This window comes from Rhinolophus sinicus, chromosome 15 (assembly GCF_057876585.1).
Source record: "Rhinolophus sinicus isolate RSI-liver-muscle chromosome 15, RSI-T2T, whole genome shotgun sequence".
Lineage (NCBI taxonomy): Eukaryota > Metazoa > Chordata > Mammalia > Chiroptera > Rhinolophidae > Rhinolophus > Rhinolophus sinicus.
Window position 1 is genome coordinate 49,392,145 of NC_142515.1, and position 23,417 is coordinate 49,415,561.

The 23,417-nt window shown below is 53.1% G+C and overlaps 1 protein-coding gene across 1 annotated transcript in view; it reads left to right on the forward strand.

Moving 5' to 3' along the window:
- The window catches only part of CDH23 (cadherin related 23), a 393,436-nt gene that overhangs the window by 226,560 nt on the left and 143,459 nt on the right, over window positions 1-23,417 (forward strand). Inside the window, exons 12-13 of the mRNA XM_088792050.1 lie at window positions 9,583-9,732; window positions 10,193-10,351. Coding sequence (XP_088648176.1) covers window positions 9,583-9,732; window positions 10,193-10,351 — 309 coding nt within the window. The remainder of the gene's footprint in view (window positions 1-9,582; window positions 9,733-10,192; window positions 10,352-23,417) is intronic.

Here is a 23,417-nt window from a genome sequence, read left to right on the forward strand (position 1 = left end):
GGTGCCCTGTCGTCTCTGATTCAGGCCTAAGAGGTGGCCCACTCCCAGAGTAGAGAAACTGAGGTTCTGAGCCAGACACGCCTGGAATGTGGAAGAGAAAGAGAGAGCAGGGCTGAGCTATCGCAGTGTGACATGGGCTTTGCTGGGTCCCTGGAGTTGGGGCTCTGCCCGGGAAAAGGGGGAAGGGTTGGAGAGGAGCGAGACGGTGGTCAGGTGCAGCTGGCTTGGGAAGTGTACGATTCCCATAGTGCACTGGGTGGGCTTCCAATTAGGAAAACAATTCAAAAGCACCTGTCCCTCATTTACCTTAATGCAAGTATCCTAGGCACGTTATAGTTCATTTCCCAGAAGATCTGGGGCTGGCGCCCGTGGACGAGATCCCTCCTGAAGGAGGGCGGGGCGGTGCACACGTGCAGGTGAGGAGCTCCTGCCCGCCTCTCGCCCTCTTCTATAGACACGTCTCCTAGACACACATTTGGGTGATGAAATTGACAGCTCTCGAGTGTTCATTCCCCAAAGTCTCAGCTGCCAATCGGATTGAATTAGATTTCACAAGGGTTTTTGCAATACATGGAATTCACCAGCAAATTACTCTTAAAGAGGGAAAAATCAATCATTTGGAGCAGAGATAAGCTGAAGGCAAGGCAGCCTGGGATGGATCCCGTCTGTGCAAGCGTGTGTGGAATCCAGCAGATAACCTGGGGGCGGGGGAGGCTGGCAGAGGGCAGAGGAGGGGGAGAGACGGAAGGAAAGGGGGAAACGGGAAGGGCAACAGAGGGGAAGGAGAGAGAATAAAAAGAGATGGAGGGAGGTGGTAAAAGAGCGGGGGAGAAAAGAAATGGAAAAGAGAAAGCTGAGAGGGGGGAAGACGGGAAGAAAGAGCAAAGAGGGATAGAAGAAGGAAAGAAAGAGGAGAGGAAAGAGAGAAGAGGAAATTAGGAAAAGATGAAACGAGGAAAAGACAAGAAAGGAGTAAGAGAAGGCAACAGAGAGAGGAGTGGAGGAAGTGGAGAGGGAGCTGGAGCTGGAGGACCGGGAAGCAGTTTGAAAGAGCACAGCAGGTGTTAATGGGTTCTTACAGAATCACCTCAGTCCACGCTTCCCATTTTGTGGATCAGGAAACTGAGGCCCAGAGAAAACAAAGGGCTTACCGCAGTCATACAGGGATAAATAGCAGATCCAGAGAAAATGGGGTCCAGACTCGGGCCTATGCTGCTCAAAGGCCCAAACCATAGAGGAATTTGGGAAGGGGAAGGTGGGTGGACTGAGAGCCTGACCCGAGGGCAACTTCCTTCACCTTGATTCAGGCCTGAGAGGTGGCCCACTCCCAGGGTGGAAAAACTGAGGCTCTGGTGGCCAGACAAGTCTGGAATATGAAAGAGAAAGAGAGCGGGGCTGAGCTTACAACCAGGTGACGAGGGCTTTTCTGGGTCCCTGGAGTTGGGATTCTATGGCTAAGAACAGGAGGAGATGGGAGGAACAGAAGGAGATAGAAGGTAGTTCCTCACCCAGGAATTTCCAGGGAGGTGACAGCAGCAGTTCCCCTGGACTCTGAAACTTGGAAGGTCCCTGGGAGTTGAGGAAGGGTTAGCGGACTGAACACCACAGGGCTCCTTCCCACCCTCCCCTGGATTCTGATTTCACAGCGGGCAGCCTGGAGCAGTGGGCATGGGAGAGCTGCCCCAGGGAGGCAGGCCCCGAGAAACATGGTGCTACCCCTTAGGTGTGAGGGTCTGGAGGGAGAAGAAGCAAGCTTTGAGGTGAAGGGGTAAGGAGAGCCTGGCCTCCTGCCAAGGTTCACTTCAGCATGTCTGATTGGGGTTAATTAAGTGAAAGGATGGACAAAGGAGTGATAAAGAATCTTCAGTGGGCTTTGATTTTCTGCCACTCAATAGCATGGATTAGACCAACAGAGCACAGGGGAGGGTTGGGGAGACCTAGGGCCCCCTACCCAGGATGTGGATCCCCTTCTCCTTGCATACATCAGAGCTTTTGCCCTTCTCTACCTGCCCCTCTCATTCCTGGCCAGCCCCTCCCTAGGGGTACCTCCTCCCCTACTCCCTCCCTTCTAGAACAACAATAATAACTCTCCTTTATTGAGCACTTACTCCATCCCAGGCAGTTTATCAAGATCTTATAGCTCACTCACAGTAGCCCTATCAGATAGCCTTCATTCTTCCCATTTTGCAGATGAGGACATTGAGGCTCAAGGAGGTAGAATCATTTGTGCGAAATCACACAGCTGAAAAGGGCAGTGCCCAAATTTGGAGTCAGGTCCAACTTCAAAGGCTGTGCTTCCAGCCACCACTGAAGCTTAGGGCTTCACACCTTGGCATTACTGGTCATGGGGCTCTTCCTAGCAGGCCTGAGTTCTGCACACGGCTTCTGTGAGGGTGGCACTGACCCTGGGGACACATCTCTGCACTCCAGGTCCCCAGCCCCATTCCCACCTTGGACTAAGGGTGTCCCTCCAGCCCATAGAGCTCCTGGGACCTCACGAGATCCCTGCCCATCTCTGTCTTCATTCACAACACTGCATAATCCCACCACCCCCAATATAAAGACATAAAGGGGCCTTGGTTCTGCTGCCCTACCCTAATCCTCCCTGCATTTACATGACCCCGGTCTTTCCTCTTCTGTTGAAAGGAATTAAGGTCCCCTCCAAGGCACATCTGTAGTTCACAGGGTGGGGTGAGGGTCCCCTAGCATTTGGGCACAGAAGGCTCCTGCCTCGGGGAGCCTTAGGTAAGAACACGTAACTCAGGTGTCATCCACCAAAACATGGTGGAGCAAAGAGACGACACTGCTTCCTAATCCTGTGGGTGTGCCTTATTCTCCCCACTTCACAGATGAAGCATCTGAGGTTCCAGGAGTGGAAGTGAGTCGCCCAAGGTCACACAGCTAGAAAGTCAAAGGGCCTGTCCCTGACCCTGAACCCAACTCTCCCCACTGCATCAAACCACTGAATTATCAACCAAACGACTAGCCTGACCGAAAGTGGGGAGAGACGAGCATCTCCACAGGGTGAACGGGTGCCACCATCAGCAGGGAGGTCCTCGGGGTGGGGAGGACCAGAAAAGAGCCAGAGGGATGAAGGAGGCATCTTCAGACCTCGTGTCCAGGGAAGGAGCCGGGGGCAGGGGATGTGGGGGGGTGGGCAGGCCTTCCTCTCTCTGGGGACCAGGTCATGCAGAGGGAGGTGCTGGTGTCCAGAGCTGGCAGGTGATGAGTGAGAGAAGCCATACTCAGAAGTCAGGCCAGTCTCTGAGAAAACCCAGGACACCCCCATGCAAGCCCACCGCAGGGGCCAACCTGAGCCTGCACCTGTAAGAGGAGGGAACGTGCCCTGTGTGGTGGTCCTTAATGTAAATCCCACCCTGCGCCCTCCCAGGACTGGTGTGAGCCGTCAGTGAGCAGATGCTTGTAGAGGGCCCAGTGCATAATAAACTTTCAACAAATAGTTGAAAAACAGCACTGGGTCATTCACAAATCCACTGAGATGGTCACTGCAGAGAGATGAGGAAAGTCCTTTCTGGGCAGTGCCAGCTCTGACTGCTCTCAAGGCCACCCCTCTACTGCCAGCAGCAGGGGACAAGATTTGGGGGAGTCGAGGGGCTGCAGCCTCTTCTGGCAGCAGCTGATAACACAGGGCCTGGCAGGCTGCTCTCCATGGGGGACGGCAAGACTTCAGTCACCAGGAGCAAAGCATGCTTGCTGCATGGGGTGGGGACCGAGGGAGGGAGGAGTGTCCTTTCCCCTCCCAACAAATAAATAAAGCCAAGCCTTAGCAGGCCCACAGGCAGCCGCTGGCTCCCCAACCGGGTGAGGGGAGGACTGGCGCTATCAGCCTTCTTATCGCCTCTCCCAGCTGGAAGAGAATTTAATCCACCAGGCTCCTCTCCGTACACCCTGGGACTCCTTTTGATGTTCCTCTTTATCTCCCTTCCCAACAAAATTGCCCCTCGACAGCTCCGAGAGGCCTCCTGCCTCTCCCCGCCTTCCTCCCTCCTTGGCCCACCAAGCAGCGCCCCGCAGGGCCTGGCGGAGTGAGGGCGGGGGAGGCCCAGCCAGGAACCGGGAGTAGGACTGCAGCCTCCACCAGCCCCGGATTCCCTAACCTTGGCCTGGCTCCCTGACCTTGGCAGAGGTGCTTTCCCTGTGGGCCTCGTTCCTGCCGCTTGGAGAGTGGGGGAGAGTCCACCAGTGCCTTCTCCTCTGCCTGCGTTTGGAGCCTGGTTGTGTAGGGGGAGGGGCACTCGAGAGCCCAGGAGAGCAGGGTGATCAAGGGCTGAGACCCCACAGGAGTCAGGACAGTGTGAGGTCGACTCCTTCCATGGCAGCTGCGCAGCTTGAACACGTTTCCCTCTCTGGCCTCAGTTTCCTTCTTCATAAAGGGGGTGCCTGATGCTAATGTCACTGGGCTGTTGTGAAGATTCTGGTTAAGATGTGTGAACACGTAGTCGGAGCTCGATAAGTGGAAGCAGGTGTTACATGAGGCTCCTGCACCAACTCAGCGAACTGGGTGAAGATCACAGCCACCCATCCTAAGGGGCTGGCAGCCACAAGCCAAGTCCCAGCAGGAATCAGCCCTCTGGGCAGGTTCCGAAAGGGGCTGAGCATTTGAGGGCACTTAACCAAAAGGTGAGGCGGGGGAGGGGGGGGCGTGTCTCAGGACAGCCCTCTGAGGGGCCTTGACTACTCTGTCAGGCCTGAGGGAACTTCCAGGTGCTGGTGGCAGGTGGCAGGCAGATCAAGGAGAAGGGAGCAGACCTCATCCGTTGAGACCCAGAGACCTGGCCTGAAGGGGCCAGCAAGCCCCAGGGGCAGGAAACCCCGTGCTCCTTCCTGGCTAAATGTACCCTGAGCTCAGCACAGCTTCCCGGTGTCTCCTCGGCCCCCCACTCTCTGTGTGGGCATTGTGGTCACAGCTGCAGCCCCCATCCCCGTGAGGTGTTCATTCAGCTTGCTTTCTCCAGCTGCCCATCCACCATATCTCCTGGACTGTTTTTCTTCCCTGTTCTCAGACTTGTTCCTGCCCAGGCCAAGCACAGTCCTGGTGATTCTCAAACATTAGCATGCATCAGAACAGGGGGAGAGCTTGCTAAAACCATGCTGGGCCCCACCCCTAGAGTTTCTGATTCAGGAGATCTGGGCCTGGCCCCCAAATTTGCATTGCTAACAATTTCCTGGGTGACGCTGATGCCGCTGGTCCCTGTACCACATTTGGACCACCCTTCTCTACCCCAGTAGTTCTCATCCTCCGATGCACATTAGAATGAATAACCTGCAGAGCGTTATGAAATCCCTGCAAGTCTGATTTCCTGGGTCTGGGGTGCAGCCTAGGCATGGGGCTGTTGTAAAACTCCCCTGGTGATTTTGATGTGTGGCTGGGTAGAGAACTACCGTCCTGCTTCTCCCCGATCTCTCTGCATCCCTGTGGGTCTGATGTCTTCCCAGCCTTGGCTGTGCCACCTGGTGCCCTAGGGAGAGTCAGGAAAGATGCAGCTGCCTGGGCGCCAGCCCGGGGAAGTTCTGCCACAGTGGCTCTCGGCATCTGTGTTTTTTAGAGTCGCACCGGCAATTCTGATATGCAGCCAGGTGAGGAAGGCTGCACTGCTGTGACCCACATACAGCTGCCAAGTTCCCCTTCCTCTTTGATCCAAGTGTCCGTCTGCTCTGTCCAGAGCATGGAGTGGCTCTCTACGTTGCTCACAGAAACAATGACGAGGCCCTCAAGGTGGTGCTAGTGGGAGGACTCCGGGCCTGCAGAGCCTCCCACCGTCCCCCCAATCTCACCAGCTTTCCTACATGACCCTTTGCAAATCAGCTCACTTGTCTGCCTGATCATTAATTTTTTTTTCTTGACTCCATGCCTTTACTTAGGCCCGTGGTTCTCGAACGGCAGTCTCAGACCAACCAGACAGTATGGGCTTCCCCTAGAACTTGTTAGAAATGCAAATTCACAGGCCCCAGCCCAGACTTGCTGGATCAGGTGTTCCTGGGGGAAGGCAGCAGTCCTGTTTAACAAAGGCTCCGGCTGATTCTCATACATGCCAAGGACAGAAAATGTGCTTAAAGCCACTTCCTCCACCTGGCATCCCTGCTCCACAAGTCCGTTTCCTTTCCTGTCTTCCTGAAGCCAGTTCCAAAGTCCGCTTCTCAGGGCCACCTCCCCTGCTTGGGCTCGCCCCGCGGGCGTCCTCTCAGATTCAGCCCTGCCGTGCTCGGCGTTACCATCTCAGATTGTTCTGGGAACTCATATTGCACGGGAACTACACTTAGGGATCCCATAGCAGGCCCTGCCTCCACTTCCGTTGGCCTGGAATGCACCCCAGCCTGGGAGCTTATCCTCGCTCTATCACCAGCCACCTGTGCAGCCTTGGGCGGCTCATTCAACCTCTCTGAACTCCATTTCCTCTGGGGGCGATTTCCAAGCTCCAGCATTCTTTCATCTCCACCCTATGGCCCATGGGAAGAGGATGCACAGAGTAATGGGTGACCAAAAGCTGCTGAAGCCCTATCACGTCCTGAGCATCTGCTCTGACGTGGGTTTACGCTGCCCAAGGCATGGTCTGTGGCCTCACGGGGCTCCTGACACGCCACAGTAACCACAGAGCGTTATTCTGCGGTTACTCTGAACAGTGCCTGGCAAACAATGGATGCCCAATAAATGTGTGCTGTATGGTTATTGTTGTTAATGCCATCACCTATTTGTATAGTTCTGCGACAATCTCCAAGACATACCCTGTTTCCCCGAAAATAAGACCTAGCCGGACAATCAGCTCTAAGGCATCTTTTGGAGCAAAAATTAATATAAGATCCGGTCTTACATTATATTATATTATATTATATTATATTATATTATATTATATTATATTATATTATATTATATTGTATTATAGACCTGGTCTTATTTTACTATAAGTTCTTATATTATTACTATAAGGTCTTATTTTAATTTTCGCTCCAAAAGACACATTAGAACTGATTGTCTGGCTAGGTCTTATTTTGGGGGAAACACGGTAGCTTTAAGTGAAAACTCCAACCTAGAGCAATGTGCATAGCGTGCTGCTGTTTGTGCCAAAGAGGGAAGGCATAAATACGTGGGGCTCGTATACGGGGGTTTCCTCTGGGAAGGGCCTCGAGTGGCTGGGGCAGTGGGCAGATGGTTGTGCGCCCTTTACACTTTTGAATTATGTGAATGTTTTCTATGTCTATGTTTATCACGTCTTTGATATTTTCTATTAGGAAAATTAAAACATGACAATGCTCGAGGTCATTTCTTGCAGGGGTTTTGTTCAGGCTCCTGGGAATAGGACACAGGGACATGGCCCTTCCTCTCTCAGCCTCCCCCATGTCCCTTCCCATCGCCTCTGGGTGAGGACGAAGTGAGTGCAGGGAGACAGGAGCCCCGAACCCACCTCTCCCTTCATGCCCTTGGACCTCTTCCTCTGTGTGTCTCCCCCTTCTCTGGGTGTGGGGCCTGCACAGACCTCCCCCGCACCTGTGTGCAGACACATACCCCCTTCCTGGCACCCCCAGGGGCTGTGGACCATCGAAGACATAAGGGGCTGTTCCCCTGAACCAACGTGTGCCCCTGGGGTCCGTCTTGGCCCTTCTTCCTTACCCTGACCTTGGATCTCACCATCTTCTCTCTCTCGTTCCTTCCTCCTCTCCGTACCTCTCCGGCTCCTTCTCTGTCTCCATATCCTTTGACTGACCGACTCCCACTGATAGAACTTGGTAAGTGAGCCTCGGAAGGGCTGCGGCGGCAGAGAGGGGGCTTCACAGGGGGTGCTGCTTCACCTGCCTGGGCACAGCTCAGCCTGCCCCTATCCTCTCGGGCCTCTGGGTCTGGTGGTGGAAGGGCCTGGGTCCAAGGGAGGGAGAGGTGTTGGTGTCACATGCTCAGAGCTGTCACACTCCGTCAGCTTTGGCTATTAGTGCCCCTTCGGGCATTTAATTGATCCCCTCCATCTGACGGATGGATTCCACGCCAGGGAGAACTGGAAACTGCACAGCCTGACAGGCCAGAGGAGCGTTGCCTGCACAATCTGTGGGAGCCGCTCTGGGCTGGGGGCTCTGGACACCCATCTGCTTGCCTGGACACCAAGGTTGGCAGGAGAGGCTCCCATTCAAACGTGCTGAGTGAGTGACAAGGCATGGGCCTGCTTCTAAGCTCTAAGAAAAGGCTCAATACAGGAAGTGCCCTTGTTTTGCTATTCGTAGTTGTAAGTGGAAAAAACTCAAGAGACCGATGGGTAAATGTTAACATGCATTCATTCCACAAATGTATTTGAGCACCTGTGAGATCGCTTCAGGGGCATAAGAATCTTGTGACATCTCAGGCTTTGCTGCACTCCTGGGCATCATTCCCAGGCGTCCGGGTTGCTTGGCTGACCCCCTCTCAGCAGGAACAGGTTCCAGAAGGGAGACCCTCAATATCCCTGGGCAACCGAGAAGAGAGGCGTGCTTCCCTTGCCAGCCCCCAGTTCCACAGAGACACGAGCACAGATGGGCTGCGCTGGGCACTGGGCCGGGGTGGGTAATGCAGGACAGGAGAAGAACACTGCGAGCCCAGGTCAGCGACCTGCTGGGCATCTGCAACAGGGCTCAGGAGAGACTCTTGGCTGGGGGTTACAAGCCACAGGCCACCTGTCTACGTGGGAGGGGCTTATTTGGGAGTAATCTCCCCTTTTTGTGCAGGAGGTGTAAGAGGTTGAATCACTTTCCAAGCAGGCCAGCCTCTGGCCTTGTCTCCCACCTTCATCGGGAGCTCCCCCTAATCTAGGGACTTGGCTAGTATGGAGACGTCACACACTTTGTGTGGGGACAAGCGGGCAGCATCTGAGGGCTCTGTGAGGATGATCAGAAACACCTGGCCTACAGTGCGCCCCCCTGCCCCCCACACACACACCTGAAACTATGGACAGAGCCTATAAAGGGTGGCAGCTCTGGCTGGCTGGGATCCAGTGTCCCCCAGCTACCATGGGCTGGCCACGGTGCGGGAGACACGGGGCTTCACTTTGTCACTCTGCCAGTGGAATTATTCCCATTCTCCATGCAAGCAAGACGCCTTCTCCCTGGTTGACTCGTTCCAAAGGGAGAATGGGAGAAGCATGTCCTGCTCTGTCCCTTGTGCCCTCTGCTGTCCAGGCCGACTGTAGACACTTAGTTCTTCTCTCTACTCCCTTCTGATCTCTCCTCTCTGCCAGCTGGGTCTTGCCGCGGGCACATCCCTTCCCACCTGGGGTCACTGGGACAGAGTAAGGAAACAAGAGATGGGAAACGAACCAAACCACCTGCAAGGGGCGTCGTGGGCATCCAATGGGATGACAGAGGCAAAAAGACTGGAGGAGATTCCCAGAGGGCCTGGACATGGGCAGGAGGGCGGCCAGGGAGCTGGGGCAGCATCACCCAGCAGCGGCCGGGGCCACTGGGCGCGGGGGCCAGGCCAGCCCTGCTGTGGCCGCTGCACCTCATCTACCTCCAACACCAAAGCAGCTCTGCCCCCCCACATGCACCCTGGGCCTTGGCCTCCCGCATCCCTTCTGACTGGTTTCTCCTCCATTCTTGACCCAGGGCCTGAACAGCATGTTTGAGGTGTACCTGGTGGGAAACAACTCCCACCACTTCATCATCTCCCCCACCTCCGTCCAAGGGAAAGCGGACATTCGCATCCGGGTGGCCATCCCGCTGGACTACGAGACCGTGGACCGCTACGACTTTGACGTAAGGCCCCATTCACCGTCTCCTTGGCTGGGTTCGGGGTGTTTCGGGAGGGATGACCTAGTCCCATTAAATCCCCTCTGCCACCTCTCCCCACTCTTCCCTGTGGATCTGACTCAGAGAAGCCCACTGAGCCATGGCAGGGGCTGGGCTGGAGGACAAGGGAATGTCCAGGAATTGAGTGAAATTTTAGCAGGCACCATCACAGCCTCAGAAACCCATCAGGGCTTCTCCTGCTCTGCCCTTGTCAACCCAACACCATCAGCCCTCCCTCCCTCCCAGCAGAATCGGTGGCCACCCTACCCCTATGAGCAATGATGGAGGCTGTAGCAGACACCTGGGATGGGCAGTGACTTGGACAGGTGCTCTGGGTTGAGACCAGCACAGGCCACAGAGGGACTTATGGGGACAGGGGTTCCGGGAGCATGTGGGAACTCACCCCGACCCTGCTCTGCACACCTAGCTCTTTGCCAACGAGAGTGTGCCTGACCACGTGGGCTATGCCAAGGTGAAGATCACCCTCATCAATGAGAATGACAACCGGCCCATCTTCAGCCAGCCTCTGTACAACGTCAGCCTGTATGAGAATGTCACTGTGGGGACCTCTGTGCTGACAGTCCTGGTGAGTCCCCACTTTTCTGCAGCACCACCGAGCTCTGGGGCTCACCATGGGGAGGCAGCCAGAGGGACTTTGCTCAAGGAATCTGGGCAGGCAGGAAAGGGGGTGTTCCCAACCCCCCAGAGGCGGTGGTGTTGGGGTATGAAAGCATCTGGACTCCTCTCGATGGGGCTCCCTTCGCCAGGGCAGCAACGCGGAAAAGGGGCCAACGTGAGGGAAGATGAGGTTGGATCAAGGACACTTCGGTTTTCTGCCTTGTCCATGGGAGGGACTGCACCTAGGAGGCCAGGAGCCCTGGAAGTGTTCTCTGATGGGGACAGGGGACAGCCATCTCTGAGGAGGGGGGGCCTTCCTGTCTGAGCACCGGTACCAGGGCAGAAGGGGCTAGTGATGGGCACTCGGCATCTCCAGCTGCCCTTGGCTTGGACTTTGACAAGGGACTCCTCCCAGTGTCCATTTGTATCAGTCAGTATTCTTGGTTGCAAGGGAAAGAAACTCGTGTTTCAAGAAAAAAAAAAGATTGGCTCATGTAACTCAAAAGTATAAGTGATTTCAGGCATGGTTGCATCTAGGCACTCAACTGAGCAAGAATTTGACTTTAGCACTGGGCTCTGCATTTTTTACATTGGCAGAGAGGGTCACCAGCCCCCAAGCTTACTTCTCACCAATGTATCAACCCTAGTGGGGAAAAAATTCTTTTTCAGTAGTTCTAGCAGAAGCTCCAGAGCTGATTCTCATTGACCCAGTTTGTTGGGCCATCCTGGCGCCAGGCATCATGATTCTGATATTCCAGGGATGAGTCCTACGCCCCATAGTGGAGCCAGTGGTTGGGCGAAGCCCCATCCAAATTATACGGGCTGAAAATGGCAAGGGGCCTATTTCAAAGGGGGTTCCGTTATAAGAAGAAAGAGGGTTGGTTGCCGCACAGCTCAAAGTGGTGGATGTGTGTTACACAAGCTCAGGACCTGCCCATAGTAGGTGCTCAAATAAACGTCATGGAGTTTAGCTCACTGCTGCCCCTCCCTGCGCACTCGGAGGGTCCCAGAGTCCTCGCTTCTGTTTCTTGCTCCGTTCTCACGTCAAGCAGAGACATTACCTACTGATCCCAGGCCCCTGTTCCAAAGTGTGTTTACTCTACAGACAGATGGTATGAAATTGTATTGAGCCCCCAGGCCTTTCCCATCTGACAGTTGTAAATTTTTCAAACAGATGTGTAGCTAGGCAGGTCATCAGACGTAAACATCAGCTTCGGCTGCGTTCTTCCCCCTTCTCTCCCAGCCTGTGGCTCTGCCAGCTTTCACAAGGCGCTCCCTGCAATCAGTCACCTGGTGTGTGAGGCCCCGTGGACCCTCCTGCAGCCCCTAGAGGCTGGGCCTTCTGGATCCAAAGAAAGTGTCTTCAGCACCCCCAGCCACCTCTGAATGTCAGGCTGAAGGACACCCAAGCAGCCTGTGCTTCAGGGATCTCATAGGGGGAGGAGGCCCCACCCCCACAGGCCTGGGACCACATAGCAAAGAATTTGGGTGTCAGGTCCAGGCTTGGTGGGGGTCCAGGGAGTCCTTCCTGGCATTCTTGCTGGGGATGGAGGGTGTCACTTTGCAGTCCCAAGTTCCCGTGGCCCTGGGGAAGGATTGAGAGAGCCTGTGGAGCAGGAGTGGGGTGTGTGGAAAGGCATACCTCCTGGCTGGTGGCCAGTTGCTGATGGCAGGGATGTGTCAGGCTCAGTCCTGTCGGGGGTTGGCACTGGAAAGTAGGTCCTCACACAGGTTTCTTCAAGCGCTGGACCAGTTCCTTGGCCTGCGTGGACCCCCACCCGGTGCCCAGAACGCCTTCTCCAGTTCCTCTCCCAGGCCCCCTTGGGATGTTTAGCAGATACGTTCAGCCTCCTCTGGCTGCCTGAGGATGTCTGTCCAGGGTGGCTCATCTGGCCAGACTTCGGATCCTAAGTCTGTCTGCCCAAGCTTTGCCCACCTCCTTGTCAAGCCCCCAGCCCCAGGGTTTGTGACATTGTGCAAACACGAGGATGTTGTTTCACCCAATGACAAAGTCGGGCAGAAGGTTATGCTCCTGAAGTTGCTCAGGACCTAAAGTGCAACTGCGTGGGTCCTGGTCTCCCTGCCTCTGCTGTGTGCTGGTCTAGTCATGTCACCTCTAAAAGCCGTTATTTCCTCATCTGCAAAATGGGCATGAGAAACACCCCCTTCCTTCAAGGCTGCTATCAAGATATAGGAACAATGGATGTGACCCCTACGCATCATCCTCTCCCCATCTCCCCCAGGTGCTTCCAGAGCTCCTAGCAGGTAGTAAGTTTCGTGGCCACCCCCCCACCCCCACTCCCTGCCCTGCCCTCCCCACCCTGCCGTTCTCTACTCAGACCTAGGTCAGCCCCATCTCTTCACCCCCTTTGCAGCAGGAGGGGCTGAAGTTATAGCTGCCTGTTCAGGGACTGTGAAATTCCTTCTCCCTGACCTTTCCTGGGATGTTATTAAAATGTTTCATGGTCAGTTGTGTCAGAAAAAAATTATGAAGAACGTGAAAATGTTTTAATCTGCACTGGAGGATGGGGCAGAATCTGCTGTGAGGGGCCTCCCCAGCCCCCACCCTAGCATGGCCCCGTTTCTGTGACTCATCGCCTGTTCTGGGGGAAGGCAGCAGTTGCACAGTGGGGTAGGGAACCGGAATGGAAGGGGGCTGTCACCTCCTGCCTGGGTGTCCCAGCTGGGGTGGAAGGGCTGGACCTTCTCACCTCCCTGCTCCCTGGTTTTGAGGCCCTTACAGCCCCCAGTTATAACACAATGAGTTTCCACTGGTGGAGAGAAAAGAGTGGGGATCTGTAGTTCAAAGGCTTGACCTTGAGCGCTGACTGCTTGGATGACCGGGGCAGAAACTGCGTCCCTTCGCGGCACCTCATCTGTAAAATGAACAAGATGGATTAAAATGTGTCTGCGGTTCATTGTAGACCTAGTGCCCGGGGCAGTCATGCCCCGAGGCAGGGGATAGCTGAGAGGACCCCTGACGACTGCTACTGCTATTGCTACTGCTGCTATAATAACCGTTTCAACAGCTGTCATTACTGAGGCCTGACTGTAAACCACGCGTTCGACATGTATTATCCTCATTGTACAGGTGAGAAAACTGAGGTGTAAGGAGGTTAAATAACTTGCTCAGGGCCCCAGGGCAAGTATGTGATTGAACTGGAATTCACGAAAAGACTGCCTCAGCCCAAGCCACAGACTTAACCACCAGGCTGCCCGTCCAGAAGGCTCTGCATTGGACCCTTGAGCTTGACTTTTCAGTAATGTTCAGAGCTGAGAGTAAAGCGAGGACCTGCAAAGGGCTCTCTGCAGGAGGCAGGTGGACAGGCAGCAGGGTTGCTCCAGGCAGTGTGCCCCTGGGTGGCATCTGGACCCTCAAGAACCTCTGGCACCATCAGGTGAATTTCCAGCTCTCTGGGTCCCAAACCTCTCGGGGCAGTGCTAGGGGAGCAACTTTTCATTGATGGGAAGACCGGGCTGGGAGATGTGAGCGCTGCCCGGGGAAGCAGGAATCTACGGCAGCACAGAGTTGGCTTCCTTAGGAACTGCTTCCTGGAAGGAGGGGGGATGCGAGACGAATGTCAGTGGGAGCTGGTCCTCTGCAGGGTGTCCACACATGGGGAGAGATGTGCAGGGACGTGTGCACCCACATATGTATGTGGGGGGACGTGGGAGGCGTTTGTGGGGGCTGTGCACACACATGCACCAGGCATGCTATTGTGCCTGGGTGCGTACCTATGTATGTAACTCCATGCACTCGGGTATGTGCATATAACACACACATTTGTGTGCGTGCGGGTTCCTGCATGATGTGGGTGGCCTCCCATCCTCTAGGTTGTGTGGTTTGTTCCCCTCGCATAGTCCCAGGCTGTTCTGATTCTCGCCTTCCAATCCTGCCTTCTGACCTGACAACAGGAGTCAGGTGGGAAGACCATGGGGTATCTTCCTGGGATTCTGCTGGGCTTGGGGCAGCCTCACCGCCTGACCAATTGGTACCTGGGGTCTAGCAGGGTTTGTAGGTGCTGTGGGACAGTAGAAGAGCAATTGAACCATTCATTTATTCAACAATTTATTTGAGTACCTACTATGCGTCAGGCATGTGGCCCTGAAGACACAGTGGTGATGTGAGTCTTGCCCTCATGAAGTTTACAGTCTTCCTGAGAAAGCCTGATGTTCATACTAAAAAAATGAATCTTTGAGTATTACTTGCTATGATGGAGAGATCAGGGAGCTATGAGCACCTATAACAGGGCACCTGACCTTGACTAGAGTCAGAGAAGGCTTCCCTGAGGAAGTGGCAATTACGTAGGCATTAACAGGGGAGCGAGGGGAGGGCAGCACATTGGAGAAAGAGGGAATAGCATGTGCAAAGGCCCTGTGGCTGGAATGCAGTGAGCAGGATGTGCTGTGCAGGGAGGTAGAGTCCTGCTGCTATGAAGCAGATGGGGCTCAATTGTCTCTCTTCTTCCTGAATTGCCACCTACCCCAAACATAACCACTGGGTTGCTATTTGGATAGTGGAGAAGTCCTGTGTCACACCGTCCACATTCTCTCACCTATTCCATCCTGGTAGCCCATGGCAGGCATTGAGGAAACAACTGGCAGAGGTTGTACCTGGGATGTGCAAGGAGCCAGCCTGGCCTCCTGCAGTATAGAGCTCGTGTCCCCAGATTTATTCTGTGTCCTCAGGGCACCGAGACAGGGATGCTGAGGAGGGAGGTTACTCCTGGGCGGTCTTACTGCACCCCAAAGCTTTCTCTCCCTGCTCCAGGCAGGTAGGACACAGCAGGAATGGGCAGATGATTGGACTGTCAGACGAGACAGGATTATTCTCCAGGCAGAGAAATCAAAGCAAGAAGGAGAGGCACATAAGAGCCCTGACTGGGCAGGTGTGGGGCCCCCAGACCACCAGCTCATGGTTTGCTCAGCCCAGAGGTAGAGGACCCACCATCGGCTCCAGGCAGACAGAGTGAGAGTGGCCTTGTGGGAGCCGAAAGGCACAGCTGCTCCCTCCCCTCCCGGCCCCTCTTCCCAGCCTGTCCTTGGGAGGCTGGGATTGTCTTGGTCAGGGCCACCCCTCTGGGACTTGTTTTTCTTCCCATGAAGAGGGAAAAGTAGTGCCTGGCCAGCCCACATGGCTAGATTGTTGGGAAACTCCATTGTGGTGCCGTGTGTGTAGATAATTAAGGGCTGACAGACTGACGGAGTGGTTTTTATTATCATGAGCCTTAAAGGACCCTGATCTGGCTGCCCTCGACCCTGTCAGCCCGTATCCAAGCCGAGCTCTGCCAAGCTGGGCCCTTGACAGGCCACTGAGCCTTTCCTCCTCTGTAACCTGACAGGATCCTATCTGGGAGGGTTGTTGTGAGAAGTCAGTGGAACAGTTCATGAAGGCACACAGCACTAAGCCTGGCCAGGAACTCACTCAGAAAATGTCAGAAAGTTATGCTGAACCTCCTGGCCGAGACTTGACAGAGTGGGACCCCGCGCTCAGAGTCTTGGCCCTGCCCTGGGGCAGCTGTGTAACCTGGGCAAGTCAGTAAGACTCTGGGTCCCCAGTGTCCTCCTTATAAAGTAAGGTGATTGGGCTCTGACTCCGTGAGGCTCTGAGTCCACCTCACGTTCAGTCAGCACTCACTCAGTGAACACTTGCTTTGTGCCGCACTCTGAGCAAAGGGCCACAGAGCTTGTTTCCATGCCTACTGCTACATAAGAAACCCCCGCCCCCCAATCTGGACTGCATAAAGCAACAGCTGCTTTCTTATGCTCATGGATTCAGTGGGTCAGGAATTGCGGAGGGCTCTTCTCTGCTCCTCAAAATCTGGGGGTGACTCCAACAGCTGGAAACTTCTTGCTCCTCTTCTGGTGCCTGGACTGGTCCCGCTGAAGGACTGGCTCAGCTGGACTGTCACCTGAGCACCTACATGTGGCCTCTCCACGTGGCACGGGCATCTCAGGCACGGGGTTCTGAGCAGAAGTACTTCCGAGGAGGCCTCTGGGGAGCCAGCGTCCCAAGAGAACCAGGCAGAAGCTGCGCAGCCTCTTCTGACCCTGCCTTGAAGTCACACAGCATCGTTTCCGGTGAATTGTATTTGTTATAGTGAGTCAGTCAGGCAAGTTCCGATTCAAGGAGAAGGGATAGAGATGTTCCCCCAACTCTCGATGGGAAGAACGGCAAAGAATTGACCCAAATGTAGGTGTTTAGCAACCACTCAGCGCTCCTTGCAGTGCACTACCCTTTATTGAGATGTCACATGCGAGCGTGGTGCTGCGAGAGGGCACCTTCCCGCTTCTCCTCCTGGATGTTGTGCAAAAAGCAGAGGAGCGGGAGTGGGGACCCCTCCGAATCCCATTTTCAGCCTGGTGAGCGCTCTCCATGAATAGTGGTAGGAAGGGAGGGAGAGGCGTAATCCCTGTTGCCCCCAGGCACCCCCTGGCCAGGAAAGTTCCAGTGCCTAGGCCTGGGTTGGCATTCAAGCCCCGTGCCCCAGCCCTGAGCTGCTTTGCAGCCCTCCGCCCCACTACACCCCTCATACCCCTTCTCTCTGTCCTGACCGACCAGGTTTCCCAGCTCCCTGCACACCCGCTGCATTTGTTCGCGCTATTCCCCACCTCTCTCCCTCCCTCCTATCTAACCCTAAGGCCAGTGCAGTTGGCAGCCTTCCCATAAGAAACCCTCCCCTGGTGACGGGCATATACCCACCTCACCCTCCTCCCTGCATGCCCTGCCCCAGGCTTTCCCTGGCTGGTCGCACCACTCACGTTAGGGATTTCATGGCTACTGTCTTTTCCTCCCCACTACACTGGAAACTTCCCGAAGGCAGGTTTTCTCTTTTTCAGTGTCCCCATCTCTGAGATGTGTGGCACAGAGTAAGTTTGACTCCTGGGATTTAGAGCATCCATGAGAGGCTAGACCGGATGCCTTCTGAGGGCCCTTCCTAGGTCAGGCAGGGTCTGGGGTGCAGACCTCAGCCCAGGAACAAAGGCAGGGGGGTGGGCGGTACTATGGCCACCAGATTCCAGGATCCTCTGGGCCTCCTGGTCCTAACCAGGGCATGTGATTGCAAGGTCAAGTCTAAAGTGCACCCAGCCCCTCAGCTTGGCTCTGCAGACAGGTGAGCAGGAGCTGACCCTGCTTCCTTAGCTGCCCCTGGCCAGGGGCCCTCTGTAAGCCCCCTGTCTCCTGCAGAAGCCTTCCCCGTTGCCCTTCCCAGAACAGGACTCTGCATCCTCTGGGCTCCCCCGATGCAACTATTATACTCCTTCGTTCCATGACTACTTATCAAGGGCATGGAATGATGGTGGTGAACTAGACAGACAAACAGCCCTGCACATTCCAGGGGCAGGGAACAGACAACCAACAAGGAAATACAGAGCATGGCAGAAGGGGATAAGTGCCATGGGGAAAAATATAGCCAGACAGTGTGGGGAGTGCCAAGGGTGGCATTGTTACTATGTCCTCTCAAGTGGTCAAGGCAGGCAGGCTTCTCACAGAAGGTGACATTAGATAGTGCCCCGAGGGAAGCTTGGGGCGAGACGGGGGAGGATGCAGGGAATCCAGGAAAGGGCTGTCTCCGGCTGAGGGAGCTGCATGTGAAAGACTTCCAGACAAGAGCCTGGCGGTGTAGGTGGATGTGCGGAGGAGGGAGAGGTGACTGGCATTGGAGGTGACTGGGCTGAAGAGAGACGTGATTGATCACTAACTGCTAAGTGATGAGTGCGGGGGGGGGGGGGGGGGGGGGGGGACGGGGGGGGGGGAGATAGGGTACAAGCTGGGAGACCAGGTGAGAGATGCTAGCTCCAACCACACAGGCGGCAATGGAGGGGGAGAGATGGAAGATTCTAGAGCCTTCCCTCTGCCATACCCTCCTCTCCCAACTCATGCTCAGGTCTGGGCACCTGCTTCAGCATTCTCCTCCCCAGGCTCATGTCCATCCAGCTCATCTCCACCTGACTGCCAGGTGGGCCTTGTACCTTGGAAAACAATGAAGTGGGCAGACAGCGCTGGGCTAGAGTCCTGCCTCAGCTTCTTACCACAGGTTGGCCTTGGGCAGGTTACTGGCTGTCCCTAGGTTTATAATCCCCTCTATGAAACGGGGGGAATAGTTCCCATCTCAGCAGTGTTGTGGAGTCGTGTATGGGAAAGCCGGGGTCCGCTCCGCGCACACAGCAAATGCTCTGATAAGAACACCCACGCCTGCTGCATGCCAGGCATCCAGGGCTTCCCATGCTCTTCTAGAACAGTGGCCTCCCTCTTCTGGTAGCATTGGTTCAACTTGATTCTATCATTGTATAAAGCTGGTGACAGAAATTGCCAACATGAATTATTAGCAAGTCTGGGAGATAACATGACCCAATGGGGTAGGCCCCATCCAGAGACTTCAGCAAAACTCGACAGAGACAGGCAGACCAATGCAGGGAAGAGCAGAAGCTGGATTTCTTGACAGGCCTGGGCCTCCCCCTGAACAGCCACTGGCACCCCCTACCTGTGTTCTCTCTCTCCACCCCCCTCCTGATACCCCTCACCGCAGGCATCTTAATTGATCTCATTGTTCTCCAATCCCTTGAGACCTGAGACTCCAGCTGTGCTTAAACAGAACAAAATCTCTTCCAATTTCCCCACCGTTTAAAAGAAAATTGAATTCTTTATCTGCAGCCTGGGGAGGGGAAGAGGGAGAGAGAGAGAGAGAGAAAGAGAGAGAAACTAGTAAATAGTTCTTACGTGGGTGACCCCAGCCCTGCTCCCAAGCTGCCTGGGAAGGCCTTTGTAGACACACCCTCCCCCATTTTGGGGGTGTCTAGGCTGTCCTTCTGGGCCCCTTTAATCTGCTCTTGGGTTCATCCCTAATCGAGGGACCAGGACGGTGCCTGCCAGGCGCTGGGAGGAAGCTGAGCTGACTGACTTTGATTGACGGTCCGCCCTCCTCTGTCGGTCAGGCCTCAGTGCTCCTCGGCTGTGTTTATCTCTTTAATCTAAATATCAATCCGTAAAACCAAAATGGGATGGAATGAGAGGTAGGACAGGCGCTAAGGAGAGAGAGAGAAAGAGTACACAGCTGGCTGCCGCCTGCCCGCCACCACTTCTGGAAGGAGCCAAGGCAGGGCCTGTGGGTTGGGAGGTTGCAAGGGGCTGCCCTTGGTGGGCTCAGGCTGGGCGCAGGATGGAGCAGTGAGGCTCCCCCACCTCTGCCCCTGAAGTGGATTTTTCCTGTGCTTTAAGATTTGACCGTTTCCAGTTATTTAGTCACTCCACTAATTGATTTTTGGCAAATTGATCTAAAGCTCCATTGCCTGTCAAGCCTGCCTCCCTCACTGGTGCCTCCAGAATCCCCCGTCCTTGGTAGGAGCAGCCACGTCTGCCTCTGACCTTGGCCCCTTTGCCCAAAACAAAACAACGAAACAAAACGGAGAAGGCACTTGTTTACCATCACAGCTCTGGTGAGCACGTGTCGTGAGCTTAGTAAATGCCAAGCATTTCACAGTATGTGCCCATTGTACAGAAGAAAGAAACAGAGGCCCAGAGAAAGGAACCTGCCGAGGGTCAGCCAGCTAGTAAGTGGCCCAGCCAGGATTCAGACCTGGGCTGTCGGACTCCAGAGCCCCTAGATCTCGCTCCCGTTTGCCCGTCACCATCAGGCACCCACTCGCACACTGGGCTCCAGCCTGTTGGAATCAGTCATCTCCAGAGTCCGAGGAGAAGGGCTGAGCGCTGGCCTGGGCAGCGGGAGCCGCTCAGTCACTGAGTGACCTTGAGCAGGCCCCTGGCTCCCGGGGCTTCGGTGTCCTCACCTGTGAAATGAAGGTGTTCTGCTGGACGCTCCCTAAGGCCTCCTGTGACAACGTGTGACCACCTGCCCCAGACAGTCCCCTCCTGTGCTGAGAGCCTGTGATCCCCTGCGCTCGGCACCTGTCAGTCACCCTTCAGTAGGTCGCTGCTGATTGTTCTTGCTCAGGCAGTTGTTCAGAGGACACCAGAGCGAAGAAAATGGACCCCCTGGGTGAGGGGACAATGGGTAGCTGTAAGAGTGGCGAGGGCCAGAATGAGTTCATAAATGCTGCAAAGCAGATGCCTGTACAAAGTCCTGTGCTGGGAAGGTTATGAGCTGGGAAAGTTATGAGCCCTGGGGGTAATAATGGGGGGGGGGTGGTGGACCCATAGCAGCCACCAGAGCTTAGGTCTGAGAGTTTCTCCTGGGAGCAGCTGGGAGAAAGATGAGAGAGCAGAGAGTGTGGGTGGGGTTCCGTGCGGGGGTCTGCACAGAGGTTTAGGGAGAAATTGAGCTGAGCCTGTGGGTTTGGGGTGGCTTAATCTCGCTGCACCATCCCTGTAGCAGGGGATGGCAGCTGTGGTTCCTGACAGCTTAATTCTGGAGTGGCTCAAAGTCCCATATGCCCATTGGTTTGTTTAGTGTGTTTGTTTTTTTTTTGTTTTTTTTTTAAATTTAACCATGATCCATAATAAAAACTATATTTAACATCATGACCCAGGCAGGATACACACACACATTCATATCTAGAACAAATAATACTTCCTTATTACATGCAAGAACACAGTCTAGTATTTTCTATTTTATGCTACTAGATTTCTACTCTCTTAGCAACTTTCAAATATGCAATCACTGTTATGAGCTGTAATCACCATGTTTTACATCCTCATGATACATTTCTCTTGTATTTTATAACTGGAAGTTTGTACCTTTTGACTCCCTTCACTCATTTTGCCCACTCCCATCTCTGGCAACCACCAACCCTTTCTCTATATCTATGAGCTCAGTTTTGTTTTGTTTTTAGATACCAAATGTAAGTGAGGTTATACAGTATTTGTCTTCCTCTGAGTTATTTCACTGAGCATAATGCCCGGGAGGTCCATCCACGTTGTCCCAGTGACAAGATTTCCTTCTTATTTATGGCTAAATGATATTCCATTGTGTATATATACCACATCTTCTTTATCCATTCGTCCATTGATGGACACTTAGCTTGTCTCCATATCTTGGCTATTGTGAATAATGCTTCAATGAACATGGGGTACCTGTATCTTATAGAGTTAGTGTTTTCATTTTCTTCAGATAAATACCCAGTGGTGGATTTGCTGTATCATAGGGTAGTTCTTTTTAAAATTTTTTTGAGGAGGCTCCATACTATTTTCCGTGGTAGATGTACCAACTTACATTCCCGCCAACAGGGCACAAAAGTTCCCTTTTCTCCACATCCTCTCCAACACTTATTTCTTGCCTGTAGATGATAGTCATTCTAACAGTGTGAGGAAACATCTCGGTGTGGTTTTGATTTGCATTTCTCTGGTGATTAGTGATGTTGAGCACCTTTTCATTTACCTGTTGACCATCTGCATGTCTTCTTTGGAAAAATGTCTATTCAATCCATTTTTCAATTGGATTGTTTGGGTTTGTTTGTTTGCTTTTTGCTATTGAGTTGTATGTGTTCTTTACATTTTTTATATTTTAATCCCTTATCAGATGTATTATTTACAAGTATTTTCTCTCATTCAGTAGGTTGCCTTTTCATTTTGTTTATGGCTTCCTTTGCCGAAGGAAAAGGCAGCTTTTAGTCTGATGTAGTCCCACCTGTTTATTTTTGCCTTTGCTTTTGGTGTCAAATCCAAAATATCACCATCAAGACCAATGTCAAGGGCTTACTGCCTATGTTTTATTCTAGGAGTTTTATGGTTCCACATCTTCCATTCAAGTCTCTAAACCATTTTGAATTGGTTTTTGTGTATGATGTAAGATAGTGGTGCAGTTTCATTCTTCTTCAGCTGGATGTCCAGTTTTCCCACCATCATTTATTGAAGAGACTGTCTTTTCCCCATTAGTAGCTCATTTGTCATAAATTAATTGACCATATATGTGTGGGTTTTTTCTGGGCTCCCTATTCTGTTCCATTGATCGGTGTGTCTGTTTTTGTGCCAACACCATACTGTTTTGATTGTCGCTTGAAATCAGGGTGCATTCTGCCTCCATCTTTGTTTTCCTTTCTCGAGATTGCTTTGGGTCTCTGTGATTCCATACAAATTTTCGGACTGTTCATTCTATTTCTGTGAAAAATGCCATTGGAATTTTGATAGGGATTGCATCACATCTGTAGATTGCTTTGGATAGTATGGACAATTTAAGTGTTCCAATCCATGAACATGGAATATCTTTCCATTTATTTGTGTCTTCCTCAATTTCTTTCATCAATGTTTCATCATTTTTACCCTACTATTTTCTATTTTTATCCTGTTAGATTTTTTTTAATGCTAGTCATGACCCACTATATTGATTTCAGGACCAACTAATGCATGGTCACCTAAGTTTGAACATCTCTAGAAGGAGCCTTCTCTGCTTTACTAGGTAAAAATGATGATGATGATATCAATTCATGTTTCAGGGCACAGAGTGGTAAAGACCCCAGGATCCAGACTTAAACCACCCAGGTTTATCCTCACTCAGACATGTCTGAGCTATATGACTTTGAATAGGTTACTTGTATCAGCAAAGACTCAAAACTGCTACTAGTAACAGAAACCTCCAAATATAATAGCTGCTTAAACAAGATCGAAGTGTATTCCTCTCCTATATAAAAGCAGTTTAGAGGGGCACAGCCTTGGGTGGCTCCTTCAAGCTCTCTTTCCCACCATTCCTATAGTACAGACCTGGCTTCATGGTGCAACATGGTTGCTAGAGCTCCAGCCTTCACATACGTACATATTCCAAGCTGCAGAATGAAGGAAGGGAAGAAAGACACACTCTCTCTCTCTCTCTTAAAGAGACTTCCTAGAAATGCCCTGTAAACTGCTTTAATCTCATGTGGCTGTGCTCGTCTGCAAAGGAAGCTGAGAAGTGTAGTGTTTTGGCCAGATAGTGTTGTGCCACCTAAGAATCATGGTTTCTATTAATTTGAGAAAGGGAGCATGGATGTTTATTCTCTGCCAGATAACCTCTGTTTCCTCTTCTGGAAAATGGTGGTGATGATAGTTCCTTATCGATTTGTTGGGGGATAGCTCAGTAAGATAATACAAGCAAAGAACTTAG